This window comes from Pinus tabuliformis, chromosome X (assembly GCF_031772625.1).
Source record: "Pinus tabuliformis cultivar Carrire ecotype Pingquan chromosome X, CPIR1, whole genome shotgun sequence".
In the NCBI taxonomy this organism is placed as follows: Eukaryota; Viridiplantae; Streptophyta; class Pinopsida; order Pinales; family Pinaceae; genus Pinus; species Pinus tabuliformis.
Window position 1 is genome coordinate 1,120,989,758 of NC_142308.1, and position 14,360 is coordinate 1,121,004,117.

Consider the following 14,360-nt stretch of genomic DNA (forward strand, 5'->3'; position numbering starts at 1 on the left):
AGAAGTAGCTTGGACAAGTCCCTGGATAAGAGGAGCTTGGGTATATTCCTTTTTATAGGAATATCTTTGCTAGTTAAGAGGGAGATATAGACACATCATTCTTGTCTTCATATTGTGAAGAACGAATGGAGGATTGGGTAAGCATCTGAGATTGATTCTGACACTCTTTGAGGATGTGGTAGGGCATCTAATAGGCAAGAGTAGTTGAAGAGGAAATTCCTTGAGGATGTGTTATTCTAAGATAGGAATTGTCCTAAAAGGACATACCCTGTGAACAGCCGGGTGGGGTATGTGCCTTGAGAGACAATGATGATGGTGTTTACCAATGATTGGTCTCGCCAGCATTGTGCTCTGATCTTGTGGAGAGATAGAGCTGTTAGTCAAGGCCTTGCTACATGACAATGCTGGTTGGTTTGATGAGATGCTCTGGCATAAGCTAAGGAAGTAACTTATGAGATGGCTTACCAATCCGACTCTTCTTATGAGAATTCTTCAGTTTAAGAATGTCCAAGTACCTTGTATGGATTATGAATACCTCCCTAGTTAAGAGGGGGTGTTGAAATATGTAACTAGGATTGGTCTTCATAATGACATGTAATCATGATTTTATATATTTGATATAAAAAGAAAAAAAATATTATTATTATTCTTGAGGCATGGGTTTCATGCTCGAGGTCATTTGTTTTATATGTCAAACACCCATTGAGTGCTTCTAGGGCTTGTGTCATTGAGTCTACAAGTCAACTGAGTTATTATCATGTATGGAAGACCCTTTTGGGCATGTTACATATTGTTAAGAAAATTTATTTGAGTCAAAAATAGAGTAAAAAACCCTTCCAAAAGCTAGTCAATGTGCAAGCAACAAGTCGGCCTTCACAAGAGAAAAGTCTGCTTAAGGATAGTGACAAGTCAACCTACAAGGTGCAATAAGAAGACTATATATAGGACTTGACCTCATTTGCAAAAGGACATCAATCAAGTTCGTGGAAGCGCAAGAAGAGAAAAAGGATACCTAGCAGAGGGAAGGAGAATCTAAGGAAGAGGAAAGCAAGGTTTTAAAGGATTGTTTTTGGGCTATTCACCTCACACGTGCGAGATATTTAGGGTTACCTTGTGCTGGAGAAGTACTGAATTACAGTCACACAAGGAAGCCGAGATTTGTCTCTTAAGAAGTCTCCATTGCAAGTCGAGTTTTCGAGGATAAGAATCCATCCCAAGCGAAGGAGAAAAAGAGGGTAAACGCACCTTATTCTTCCACACATGCAGAAACTAGGGTTTTTGCAGTAGCCGAAAATTGCAGTCTTAGTAGCAGGTCCGAAGTTAAGGTCGAAGCAAAGAGTTGCAGCAGTTGAGAAGCTGGATTGACTTAGGTTGACTTTGCTAGAAGAAAGTTCTTCAAAGGAGATTTGACTTGGTCTTGGAGGGGTTTTGGTCAAGGGTCATAGGTCTTGGAATTCATCATTTGAAGTTCTATAAGAAGAGAAGAATTGTTGTGGGTTTTCCTCTCAAGAGGAGAGCATTTGGCCCTAGTTGATCGCCTATATCTTGTGTCCTCTTGTCTCATTGTTCTTATGGTTTGGTAGTTGTTTGATGATAAGAACACTAAATATAATGAAGTGAAAGAAGGAGCTAATTAAGTTAAGTAAAAATACTTCACAAGTAGTTATCAAAGTAAAAGAAACCATCTAATCTACTGCCCCTAGGTTTCTCAAAACCATCACTCCACTCAAAAGCCCCTTTCTTCGTTAAATTTGTGAGGGGTGCTGCTAGTTGGGAAAACCCTTTTACGAACCTCCTATAATAAGTATGGATGCCCACGAATCCCCTCAAGTTTGTCACATTCTTGGGTGTAGGCCAATCCAAGATGGCCCTAATCTTCTTCTGATGCTCCCGTACTCCATCATCCCCAATCACAGGTCCAAGATATAACATCTCCGTCAATCCAAACTCACGCTTGGACAATTTTGCATACATCTGCTGCTCCTCTAGTATGGGTAAGACCTCCTCCAAGTGTTGGAGGTGCTTTTCCCAAGTCCTGCTATATATCAAGATGTCGTCAAAGGATACCAAAACATAGCGTCACAACTACTTGCGGAACACATGGTTCATACAAGACTGAAACATGGCTGGTGCATTGGTTAGCCCAAAGGGCATCCCCAAGAACTCAAATTGTTTGTAGTGGCTCCCTCACACGGATCTGGTGGTACCCTGAATGCAAATCTATCTTAGAGAAGTACTTGGCTCCTCTAAGATCATCCATCAGCTCATCAATGCGTGGAATAGGATACCTGTTCTTCAATGTCTTCTTGTTGAGGGCTTTATAGTCTATGCACATGCGAAAGGTCCCATCCTTCTTTTTCACCAACACTACTGAAGAAGCGTAAGGACTCGAGCTAGGCCTGATATGTCCCAATCTCAACAACTCTTGTATAGCTCTCTCAATCTTATCCTGGTATGCCTTGGGATGCCTGTAGGGAGTGGTGATCACTGTGTGTACCCCCTCCTCTAGCTTAGTGGTGTGCTCGAACCCTCTGTTTGGTGGCCTTTTTGGTGGAATCTCCCCAAATACTGATGCCTCTAGGAGTCTGACCATATGTGTGGTTTGTGTGTGGAGGCACATGGCTCCCTTCTCCTATTCTAGAACCTCCTTCTCCTTCATTGTTTCCTCCACCACCTTGAGGTACTCCTTGCATATTCTGCAATTGTAGTGCTATCATCTGCCTCATCATTTCCATCATTTGTTGATTGGATCTGGCCAACTCTTCCAGTAGTGGGTCACGCCCACCCTACCTAGGTTTCTCATCACCATTGTTCCCCATGTAGTTCCTAGCATTCTCAAACTCTGTATCAGAAAGATGCTAAGGCTCGTCTTCTCTACCACAACCCCTTCCTCTACCTCCGCCTCTATCTCTAGGACGATAAACAACTCCACCAAATGGTCTTGTCATGCCATGCTCTCAAGCCCACAGCCGACCAAGAACATGCTCTGATACCATTGTAATATTCTAACTAGAGAAATACAGTGAAAGATCTAAACATGAACTAGCTACAATAAACAAATAAATATATCTTCAAAAAACTCCTCAAGAACAAGAAATTTAGAATACTATTGAGCAGAAACAATAGAGCTGAGCCATTTTATTAAATATCCAATGAAAAGCTAAGTACAAAATATAGTGGACTAAATGCACCCGGGCTTGCTAAAGCGAGCATGCAAAACCCAGGTGAAAATGAAGAAAACTCCACGCTGAAATGGGCTCATGGGTTGTATGCTTTGCCCAAAAATTTACTGCTGCTGCTGTTGGAGGCAAATTGATATTTGAGGCCTCAAATCTACTTTAAAAATTCTGAAAAATTAGGACATTGCTCTCCAAACCCGGACAAACAAAACCCAGAAAACCTTTGGGCTAATTCCAACATCTTGGAATTACCCAAAAATCAAGTGAAGTCACTCACTGCCTAGCTCTGCGTCCCACCAGAAAATCTACAGCTGCTCCACCCAAAATCCTCCACCAAAATAACTGAGAAACCACTGAAAGATATCACTGAAATGATAGAGTAAAATTCCAACTATTTCTCAGCACAAGGTTGCAACAATTGCTTCAGCAAAAACGACCCAGAAAACCCTTGCGCAGGCCCTAAGGAAGAATAATTCGGCCCACACAAATGCAGCAATATCGGGCTCTGAAACTCCACAAGGAAAGTCATTCTCCTCCAAGTGATATTTTTGCAAATTCTTGAGGCAAATTTCCCTGACAATCTCCTCCTCCAAGCAACTCTATTTCTGCTACTTTGCCCTCTTGAAAAATTCATCCCACCTGATGTAGAGATGAAATATCTCACAAAATGTAGGAAAAGAAGTATCCAATCAGCTCAAAATTTCTCTCCTAGGGTGACACTCAAGGTTCACAGAAAGAGAGTTGGGATTCTCCGCTTGGAAATCCCTGTGCTAAGCAGCACTGGTTGACTTAGCTAAACAACTCAAGCAAACCTTCCAATTCAGAAATTGAATGCCAAAATAGAATGATCAAAATGAGGTTCTAGCCTTTCTTTTAAAGTACACTACAGTAAAAAATGGTCGGCGTAAAGGCTTAGTAACGGCAAATTTATGGTGTAATGGTATCTCATCCTTAGAGAAGCAGTTGGCTTTCTACTTTTATAATGTTGCCGTTAATAAGACAAAGATTTCTGATTTCATAAAAATAAAGTAACGAGACTCTAACTAGAGGGCTTGGTGACCAAATAGAGACTGTTATAGACAATACCTAGAGTATTGAGTAGCAGAAAGTTCTTGCTGATGCTGAGATGAAGCTAGTAACAATTGTGCCTTTGGAGCTTTATGCTTTAACATTCTCCCCAACCATTGCCACTAATAATAGAGGTATCCCGGCCATCATTTTTTGTCATTTGGTGGAAAAATGATTAAGGCACTAAGATTCTCCCTTCCTGAATTACAGCTTTTCAATGGTCAAAAATATGGTTTATGTTCAATAACTGAAAAATGACAGAAGGGCAAGTAGATACAGGATTAGTGAGAAGACTCAGCAGGCTTCTCCAAATGCTACATAGGTGGGAAAGTTTTAGCTTTTCTGACGATATGTCAGGAGCTTTGTGACATAACAGAAATAAACAAAGAAATTCAGCTGTAGGAAACATGATGCCTGGGACAGGTTGAGCTTTACAAAGCTGTAGCCTATGGTTGGTAGGAGGTCGAAGAGAGGACCATGCTCAGTGTTGATTTCAAGTTTAACTGACAGTCTTAAAAGATGACAATTAGTTATCGTTTTTCTAAAAAGTAGGCCCCATTTTGAATATTTCTTCTGAAACTTTATTCTGTTTATCAAAGACTGGCAAGTATATGGAAAACATCCTTGCAAACTCCCTTTCATGTGTATTTTTGGAATTTCAATATAGACACGATGAAGTTGTTGCTTGCGAGATAAATATTAGAATGGTTTCAAATTTCAATCTTCAGCATGATATGGAATATTCTTAGTTGGACACATTATTTTTATGTAGATTGAAGTCATTTCTTCAAATTAAATTTGTACATGTCCACATTTTGGGTCTTGACATAGGCAGTAAAGACTGCCAAAATAGCTTCGTTGAAATTAAGTTTACAAACAAGTTTTGGAATTTTCACATGCTAGGATATTGTGAAAGAAAACTGATACTTTAAATCTGACATGTCTGAACGTTTGCAGAGGTCTTGACAACCAAGGATTGAAGGGATTCCTAAGTGATGACATAGCAAATTTGCAACAGTTACAGAGCATGTATGTTCTTTGTCTCCCTTTGGCAAAACTTCTGACTCAAAGGCCAGCCTTTTGGACAGCAATCTCATAACTTCTGGGCATTTCATTCTTTAGCTTTTATGCATCTAGATTGGATAATTATCAGTTTTCACAATCTCTTTGTTGCTCGGATGCTTTTTCCCGTTTGTGCTGCTATTTTTGTTCTGTAAGCTTCATGATGGGCAGTGCTTGACAATATTTGACTGAGTTTTCTATAAGCATGTAATGAAACATAATTCAAGGCAATAAAGTTACAAAGTAGTTGAATTGTAACGATACTGAAGCAAATGTCCACATACAGATTCATCTATGGCTTGTAGTGTGTTTTCTCCCACTATTCAACAAAGGAAAGAATATCACATCTTTGCAGATTTTATAATGGTTGTTTATAATAATGAAACTGATATATGCATATTTATGCAATTGCAACTTGCATCCAAGAATGAGATATGGAAGAGAAGCTTTGCAGGAGAAATTTAAACCTTATAATTTCATCAAGTTACATTCTTATAATCAATTGATGCTTCGGTGTGCAGAAATTTGAGTGGCAACAGTATACAAGGAGCTATTCCGCCTGCACTTGGGACTCTTCAAACCCTAGAGTACTTGTGAGGGCTTTAATATCCCTATCCCTTTTCAATATTCTTTGTAGTACATAGTTGGATAATTAGCACATTAATATTGTTAAATGCAAAATTTTGTGGGGTACTGCCACACTATTTTTGGACTTATTCTATCATTGATTGGGGTGTGGCCATTTGATGGTTGTGATTTTTATTTGATTTTGCATAATATACTATTTTGAAATATCAGATCAGTTGTCAATGAATATGCCGATTGCACATACTTGTTTTTTGTTATTGTAGGAGCACACTTTTTGTGCATGGAAGAATAATGGGTTTGGTTAACTACTAATTGATTTATCTTTGAATCATGCAATAGGGAAATGTACCAAATAAACTAGCTTTGAACTCCAAGATACTAATGTAGATGAATTTATGATTCACATTTCTGATACATGTTAGGGTTTCAGGATGAGCCCATGGTAATTGAGTGTAACGATGGTGTTTAGGAAAAACCTTCGGTTGAGAAATCTAGGAGCAGCAATGTAGGTGATTTCTCTCATGATGATAACTGTTTGTGATGTGTTTTTACTTCTTTAGATTAGCTTCTTCTTTTCACTTGATTATTATACAGCTATCAAACCATAAAGAACAATAAGACAAAGTACACAAGATGTAGGTGATCAGCCAGGGCCAAAACCTCTCCAAACTTGAGAGGAAAACCCACAATAATTCTTCTTCTTATAGAATCTTCAATTGATGAATTCCAATACCTAGACCCTTGACCAACAACCCTTCCAAGACCAAGTCAATCCTTGCCTTGAGTCAAAGTCAACTTCTTCTTGATACTGCTGCAATTTTTCCTTCAACTTTAACCCTTGGCACTGCAACCCTAGTCTGAAATTCTCGGCCTCTAGTAGATGACTGCAACTTCTGTACGAGTGACAGAATTAGGGCAACTTTAGCCCTTTTTCTCCTTCTCTAGGCTTGTGCTAGTCCCTTTGTGACTTCGGCCTGCAAGATAACCTTTCTCCTTGACTTGTTTCGGCCTCCTTGAGTTGACTGTCTCTTTGATTTGCTGCTGTAGGATAAACCCTAGTCTCCTCACACGTGTGAACATAATTAGCCCAAAACAGCTCCAAAAATCTCTTCAATCTTCCTCCTCTTCTTTGCTTGATATGAGACTCTTTCTTGTCCAATGATCGAACTTCTATGATGCTACTTGAATGCCCTTCAAAGTGGTCGACTAGCCTTGTATATATATAGGCTTCTTGACACATCAAATAGGCCGACTTGTCACTGCCCCTTAGGCCGACTTGTTGCATGCATTTGACTTGGCCTTGGAGGGTTATTTTGACTTTACTTTGACTCTAATAATTTCTTTTTACAATATGTGACATGCCCAAATGGGTCATTCATACATGACATTGACTCATAAGTCCTAGAAGCTCTCAATGGGAGCTTGACCTCTAAAATAAATTCTTCTTGAGCATGAAACCCATGCCTCAAGAAAACAATAACAAATTTATTTTTCTCATTACATCAAATACATAAAATCATGATTACATATGTCATTATGAAGACTGAACCTAGTTACATATTTCAACACTCCCTCTTAACTAGGGAGGTATTCATAATCCATACTAGGTACTTGGACATTCTCATTTTGAAGAATTCTCATATGAAGAGTAAGATTAGTAACTCATCCGGATAACATCATATCATCCAACATTTGCACATAGCAAGGCCTTGACTAACAACTCTATCTCTCCACAAGTTCAAAGCACATTGCTGGCGAGACCAGTGATTTATAAATACCATCATCATTGTCTCTCAAGGTACATACCCCACCAGGGTGTTCACAGAATATGTCCTTCCAGGACTATTTTTACCTTGGATTTCCATTCCTTAAAGAATATCGGTCCTCTATGACTACTCTTATCTTGGATGCCCTACCACATCCTCAAAGAGTATTAGATCCCAGATGCTTACCCAATCATCCATTCTTTCTTCACAAGTGAAGACAAGAATGATGTGCCTATCTCTCCCTCTCAACTAGGGAGGATATACCCATTCCTATGAAGGAATGTACCCATTCCTATAAAGGAATGTACCCAAGCTCCCTCTTATCCAGGGACTTGCTTTTCAATAACAACTTTCTACCTTTGGTGGAGATCATGAGACCTTCTGTTGTTTGTAGAGCTCCTCCATTTGATGTCATGAATTTCATTTTAATATTATGGAGCCTTCATCTTTTGGGACTTCTTTGTAGGGCATCGACCATCCATCACTTTCCTTCTCGAACCATGTTAGTCATGTCATCCTTCCTTTCATTGGAAAGTGATCCACTAGTCCATATCTGATCTTTCTTCATACAACTACCTTTTCCATGTCATGCTTCCTTTAGGATCTTTTATCCACCACATGAGTACTAGTTGTAGGCAACATCCACAACTCCCCTTTTGGTAGACTTGTATTATCCCATCTAGATATTGTTCAAAATAAGAAATGAACATCAAATCAAAATTACCTTTGTGATGGCCCTTCATCCTGACATGTGCTTGTTGCAAAATCAACATCCTGTATACATATTGACACATCTCCAAGATATTTAATTGTCAAGGGTCTTCTTTCTTTCCAGACTTTCCCAAGGTCTTCATATCTTTCCCATGGAGATATTATGGTTAATCCTTCTAGTCATTGGATGTTGATTTTTTTTTCTATGTGATCATAGTTGCATCTTTCATGATCTCTTCTTTCTTTCTTCACATATTGCTTCCTAGGAACTTCTAGCCATAGTTCCTCCATCGTTTTCAACCACCTCATATTCCATATGAGGACATATTGTGTTGATTTTATCTAGTTTGTTGTAAAATGTAACTAGGTTTGGTCTTCATAATGACATGTAATTATGATCTTTATAAATGATGAAAAGAAGAAAATAAAATTATTTTTGTAATGCCTTGCTTCATGGGTTTCATGAGAAAGAGGTTTATTTTAGATGGCTCCCATTGAGAGCCTTAGGATTTGTCAAAGAATTAATGTCATGTATGAAGAACTCTTCTTGAACACGTGTAAAATGTATACGAGTCAATTAAAATGTCTAGAAGCCCTTCAAAGACAAGCATTGTCCTCCTCTCTTGAATTCGACCTCCAAATGGAGTAAAGATCACACCGGCTTACCTAATTAAAGACACATCTATTCGATGCTCAAGTCGGCACATTATTTAGGACGAACTACTATATAGACAAGGGTAAGGTCTTCACATTTTGGACACAAAGAATTTCGCATGTCTCTGATTTCGGATGGACAGTGGAAGAGGTTAGTTCGGATGTCACTGTAACTTGGAATAGACAGTAGCAGTCATAATTTTGGATGTAATCACAAGAAGAATAAGGGACTGCGGAGTTTTGTCTAGGACTAAAACATCTTTTGCAAGTTTCTATGTTGTGAAAGCTAGATTGCAATGCAAAAAATGAGTTGCAAATCTAGTGATGGCAAGCCTAATAATATCTCTGCCCCTGGGGGACAACGTTGGAAGCGTGTCATACGAAATTGTAGAGGTCTTTTTTTCACACACATATAAAAAGGTTTCTCACTCCATCGTTAATCCCTCCAAAAGGAATCAATCCCTCTAAAAGGGACTTGATCCATGTAGTTGCATTTTAAAGGGGCAACTTTCCTAAATCATATAGTGGATTCCCTCTAACACAACTTTGTCTGAGCAATTTATTTTTTGAGCATGGTTAACATCCCTATAGGTTTTCCATTGTTAATGATCATGGCTCCATAAATCCTTTCGAGATCGAGAAAGGAGATCTTGTTTGGTTATTCCCTTGCCTAGAAACGCATAGGAGAATCCAATTTGTCCACCTAGGGATGGCAATGTTTAAATTGGCCTTTAGGAAAAATCCCAAGTATTTTGCAGCTCCTCAAATTACCATGATAGAAAGATGATAGAAAGATAGAAACTATCTACCACGCAATCCATGCCTTTTTGAATAGAGCTAAACTTTAAAGCACAAAAGCCTTAGCATGACCATTTATATCACGTAGTTGGAATGATCCTTTAATACTTGAATGTGATGAGCTTGTTGGATTTGGCGTCAATAAAAAAATTGTCAAGGAGCATCCCCCTCCATTGCCTTGAGCTCTTGATGCAATTAATGTAAACACTGGAGCGGTCGTTAGTGAGGAACAAAAAGGCCTTTATTGTTGGTTAACATGACCATAGATGGAGGATTTTATAACCTTGGGTATCCCCTTAATATCCAAGTCTCTCTTGATGGATTCTTGCCTTTCCCTACCTCTCAGTTTTTGTATACAAGCCTGGTATTTGCTCCTTAGTGGCCTTATGCCCTTGCATCTAGAATTTTCCCAATTGGCTAAGTAGTTTGTAGTCTCGAGTCTCATTCCTAGGATCATTCACATTACTAGAAGAGTTGACTTGTTATAGAATGTTGAAATATGTAACTAGGTTCGGTCTTCATAATATGTAATGTACTCTTGATTTTTTTATGTTGTAAAAAGAAAAAGAAAATTATTATTATTATTATTTTTATAGTATATGGGTTTCGTGCTCAAGGTCAATTTATTTTAGGTCGAGCATCAATTGTGTGCTTCTAGGGTTTGTCATAGAGTCAAGAAGTCAACGAGTCATTGTCATATGTAAAAGACCCCATTAGGCATTTTGTAACATGTCAAAATAATTATTTTTAAGTCTAAAATGTCAAATTACTCCTCCAAGACCAAGTTGGCCAGGCAGTGGAGAAGTCGGCCTAATTAGGGCAATTCATCCTCATTTGATCACTCACTTTCTCACTCATCAAGGAAGCAAGAACAAGAAGGAAAAGGGCAAGCAGAAATCTAGAAGGATGAAGGAAGATGAAATTTCTGATTTTTACACACTCTCTCCCACACGTGCGAATAAAGCTAGGGTTTCTGCAACTACAAGGCTGAAGTTTTTGTTAAAATTGGCAACTAGGGCCAAACTCCATGTGGGTCATCTTATTTATGGCAGCTAATATTTTTCTTGGATCCCTCTCATCGAGAGGTGTAGGATTGATCTAAAGATCATCCAATTCCGACAAGTATTCATGAAGATATGAATTTATTTGTGTTAAGAGACAATTTGTCAAGGTCGGCCAACAACCAAATAAACCCCATATGTGCTCAACGTTTTAGTATAAATAGAGGTGGCCTTCAATTCATTTCAACACACTTGGGATCTCTTCCTCTCTTTACTTGTCTTTGGGTTTTAGTAGGAGGAGAGATCTTAAGGAATAACATTGCCCTGATCTAGAGGGCAGAAAGCAGGAATTGCGGGAAAAGTTGGAACTGCCGGAAAAGCCGGAACTGCTGGAAAAGCCGGAATTGTTGGAAAAGCTGGAACTGTTAGAAAAGTCGAAACTGCCAGAAAAGCCGGAAAAGCCAGAACTGCTGGAAAAGCCGGAATTGCCGGGACTGCTGGAACTGTCGGGAATTGCCAGGAACAGTTGGAATTGCCGGAACAGCCGGAATTGCCGGGAACTGCCGGAACTGTCGGGAGCTGCCGGAAAAAGCAGGAACTGCCAGGATTGCTAGGACTTGCCGAAACTGCTAGGAACTGCTGGAATTGCCGGAACTGCCGGGAATAGCCAGAATTGCCGAAATTGCCGGAACTAGAGTTGCGGTGGAGCGCTCCCCCCCCCGCTGCCGCTCCCAATCCGCGCTCAGGGCGGGTGCGCGCTCCCGATAAAAAAATTTCTACTCCCTGCCAAAATTGGGAGCGATATCGGGAGCGTCGCTCCCGGAGTGAAAATTACAGCTCAGGAGCGATTGCTCCCGAGCTTTAAATTTTCGCTCCGGGAGCGATTCGGCCGACGACGGGAGCGATATCGGGAGCGTCGCTCCCGGAGTGAAAATTACAGCTCAGGAGCGATTGCTCCCGAGCTTTAAATTTTCGCTCCGGGAGCGATTCGGCCGACGACGGGAGCGATCCAGCGGAAAAAAAAAAAAAAAAATCGCGGACACCAAAAAAAATCAAATTTTAAAAAAAAATTATGTTTTAAAAACACAATGGGGCCAAAAATATTTCATTATCACTTGAATGAGAGCAAGAGCAAAGGAGCGAGGAGAAGCGAGGAGCAAGCGCCGAGGAGCAAGGAGCAAGCGTGGAAAGAGGTAAGTAACTTAGTAATTTAGTTAGTTTAATTTAGTTAGGTAGTAATTTAGTTAGTTTAATTTAGTTTATTTAGTTTATTAACTATATTTAGTAAAAAAATCATAAATCATAAATCTAAATTAAATTAATAAATCTAAATAAATTAAATTAATTTGCAGATTCAAAAGCCTACAAATATCAAACATCATGGACCTGGCTATATTTCTTGGCATTTTCCTCTTCTTGGTTCCTTTTATGGTTATTATGGTGCTGGAGAGTAGGAAACAAAGGGGCCAAAATGAAGAGGGGGATGAAGAAGCTGGAGAAAGTGGATTTGATGAAAACCCCGGTGAGGAGGAGCTGGAGGAGGGTGAACATGACTCTCAAAAAACTAAACAAGACCAAACCCCATTGTGGAAATATGTTAACAGGCCTGAAGCAGGGAGAGGGGGTGGAACCACTAAATTTCATTGCCCCCATTGCAACAATGATTACACAGGTTCATACACCAGTGCCAGAAAACACCTCTGCGGGAAAATGCCATGGGATGGAGACAAACAAATAGGAATCAAAACTTGTCCAGCGGTGTCAGCAGCGGATAGAGCCAAATACATAAGGAAAGAGGAGGAAGCCCAATACAAATCAAAAAAATCAAGGGGTTTCTTTGAACCAAGCTCACAATCACAAGCACAAAGAACTCCTTTAGCATCCTCCCAAGGCAGTGGATATGGAGGCATAGGGTCATCAGCTTTAAGGCGTAGAACCATATCAGATTTCCTTGATGAGGGGTGTAGGAATGATGTGGATTCAAAGATTTACAAGTTTCTCTATGCATGTGGGATACCATTCAATGTTCTTCGCTCACCTTATTGGCACGAAATGGTTTCTGCCATAAATGATGCCCTTAAAGGATACAAGAGCCTTGGGTATGACAAGGCAAGAACCGTTGGACTTGATCATGAAAAAGCAAAAATATCACATTCTTTGAATAGAATGACAAGTTCTTGGACTAACCATGGGGTGTCCATTATATCTGATGGATGGACAAATGTAAAAGGCAAGCCATTGATAAGTGTTCTTGCTGTGTCTGTTAGTGGTGCCATCTTTCTAACTGCACATGATTACTCAGACAAGTTCAGGACCGCCATCAACATTGTAGAAGCATTACTTGAAACAATTGACCGTATTGGGCCATACAATGTCATCCAAGTCATCACTGATAATGCTCCTAATTGTAAGGCAGTGGGAGCAATTATTGAGGATAAATACCCCAACATATTTTGGTTTGGATGTTTGGTTCCCACATTGAACCTTCTGATGCATGATGTTGTCAAGAACAAAAATGCACAATACAAATGGATTGGTGATTTGTACAAGAAAGGCAAACAAATGATAAAATTTATTACAAATCATAGCAATACCCATGGCCTTTTCCGCAGACACTCGAGATTGGAGTTGTTGAAGATTGCGAAGACCAGATTTGGTAGCTATTACCTCACCTTCAGGCGCCTTTTGAAGGTAAGAGAATCATTGGCTAGCATGGTATCAAGCCCACATTGGCAGGTATTAAAGGAAAGGGCTACAAATGCAGCTGACAGGCGAGGTTTTGAACTGGTGGAGGAGGCCGCTCTTGATGGTTAGTTTTGGACAAGTGTGAGGCAAGTATTGGATTTCACCAAGCCCATTTATCACATGATTCGGTTTGCAGATACATACAAACTAGTGATTGGCGAGGTGTATGAGCAGATGGATACCATGTTGGGGCAAATAAAAGATATTGTTCATAACAGAGATCTCGACTTGTACAAGCTGATTCATGATTGTGTGTGTGAACGGTGGAATAGACTTAATCTTCCACTACATTGCTTGGCGTATATCCTTACACCAAAATACTACTCTACATCTTGGTTGGGCCAACCTGCACCAGGGGGTGGGATTAGGACCAAACCCCATTTAGATGCAGAGGTAACTAGTGGATATTTGTAAGCATTAGAAAAGTTGATACCTGACAAGGAGTAATGTGCAGCTGTGCGCCTTGAAATAGGCAAATACTTCAGTGGCACTGGTTTGTTTGGTACCTTCCATGCAATGGAAGACAGAGACGGATTTGATGCTCTCACATGGTGGGAAACATATGGCGGCCATGGACTTTTGCCAAAATTGGCAAAAAAAGTTCTATCACAGGTTGTGAATACTTCTTCTGCAGAGAGGTGTTGGAGCACCTACAGCTTCATACACAATGTGAAAAGAAACAGACTCAATGAAAATCGAGCAGAAAGCTTGGTTTATGTGCACTACAACTTGAGGTTGTTGAGTCATTACTGTGATCGGGCTTATGAGGATCCCACATATAAAATTTG

The 14,360-nt window shown here is 39.8% G+C and overlaps 1 protein-coding gene across 1 annotated transcript in view; it reads left to right on the forward strand.

Moving 5' to 3' along the window:
* The window catches only part of RLP4 (receptor like protein 4), a 196,648-nt gene that overhangs the window by 136,434 nt on the left and 45,854 nt on the right, over nucleotides 1-14,360 (forward strand). Inside the window, exons 5-6 of the mRNA XM_089453211.1 lie at nucleotides 5,205-5,276; nucleotides 5,831-5,902. Of these exons, the coding sequence (XP_089309337.1) occupies nucleotides 5,205-5,276; nucleotides 5,831-5,902 (144 nt within the window). The remainder of the gene's footprint in view (nucleotides 1-5,204; nucleotides 5,277-5,830; nucleotides 5,903-14,360) is intronic.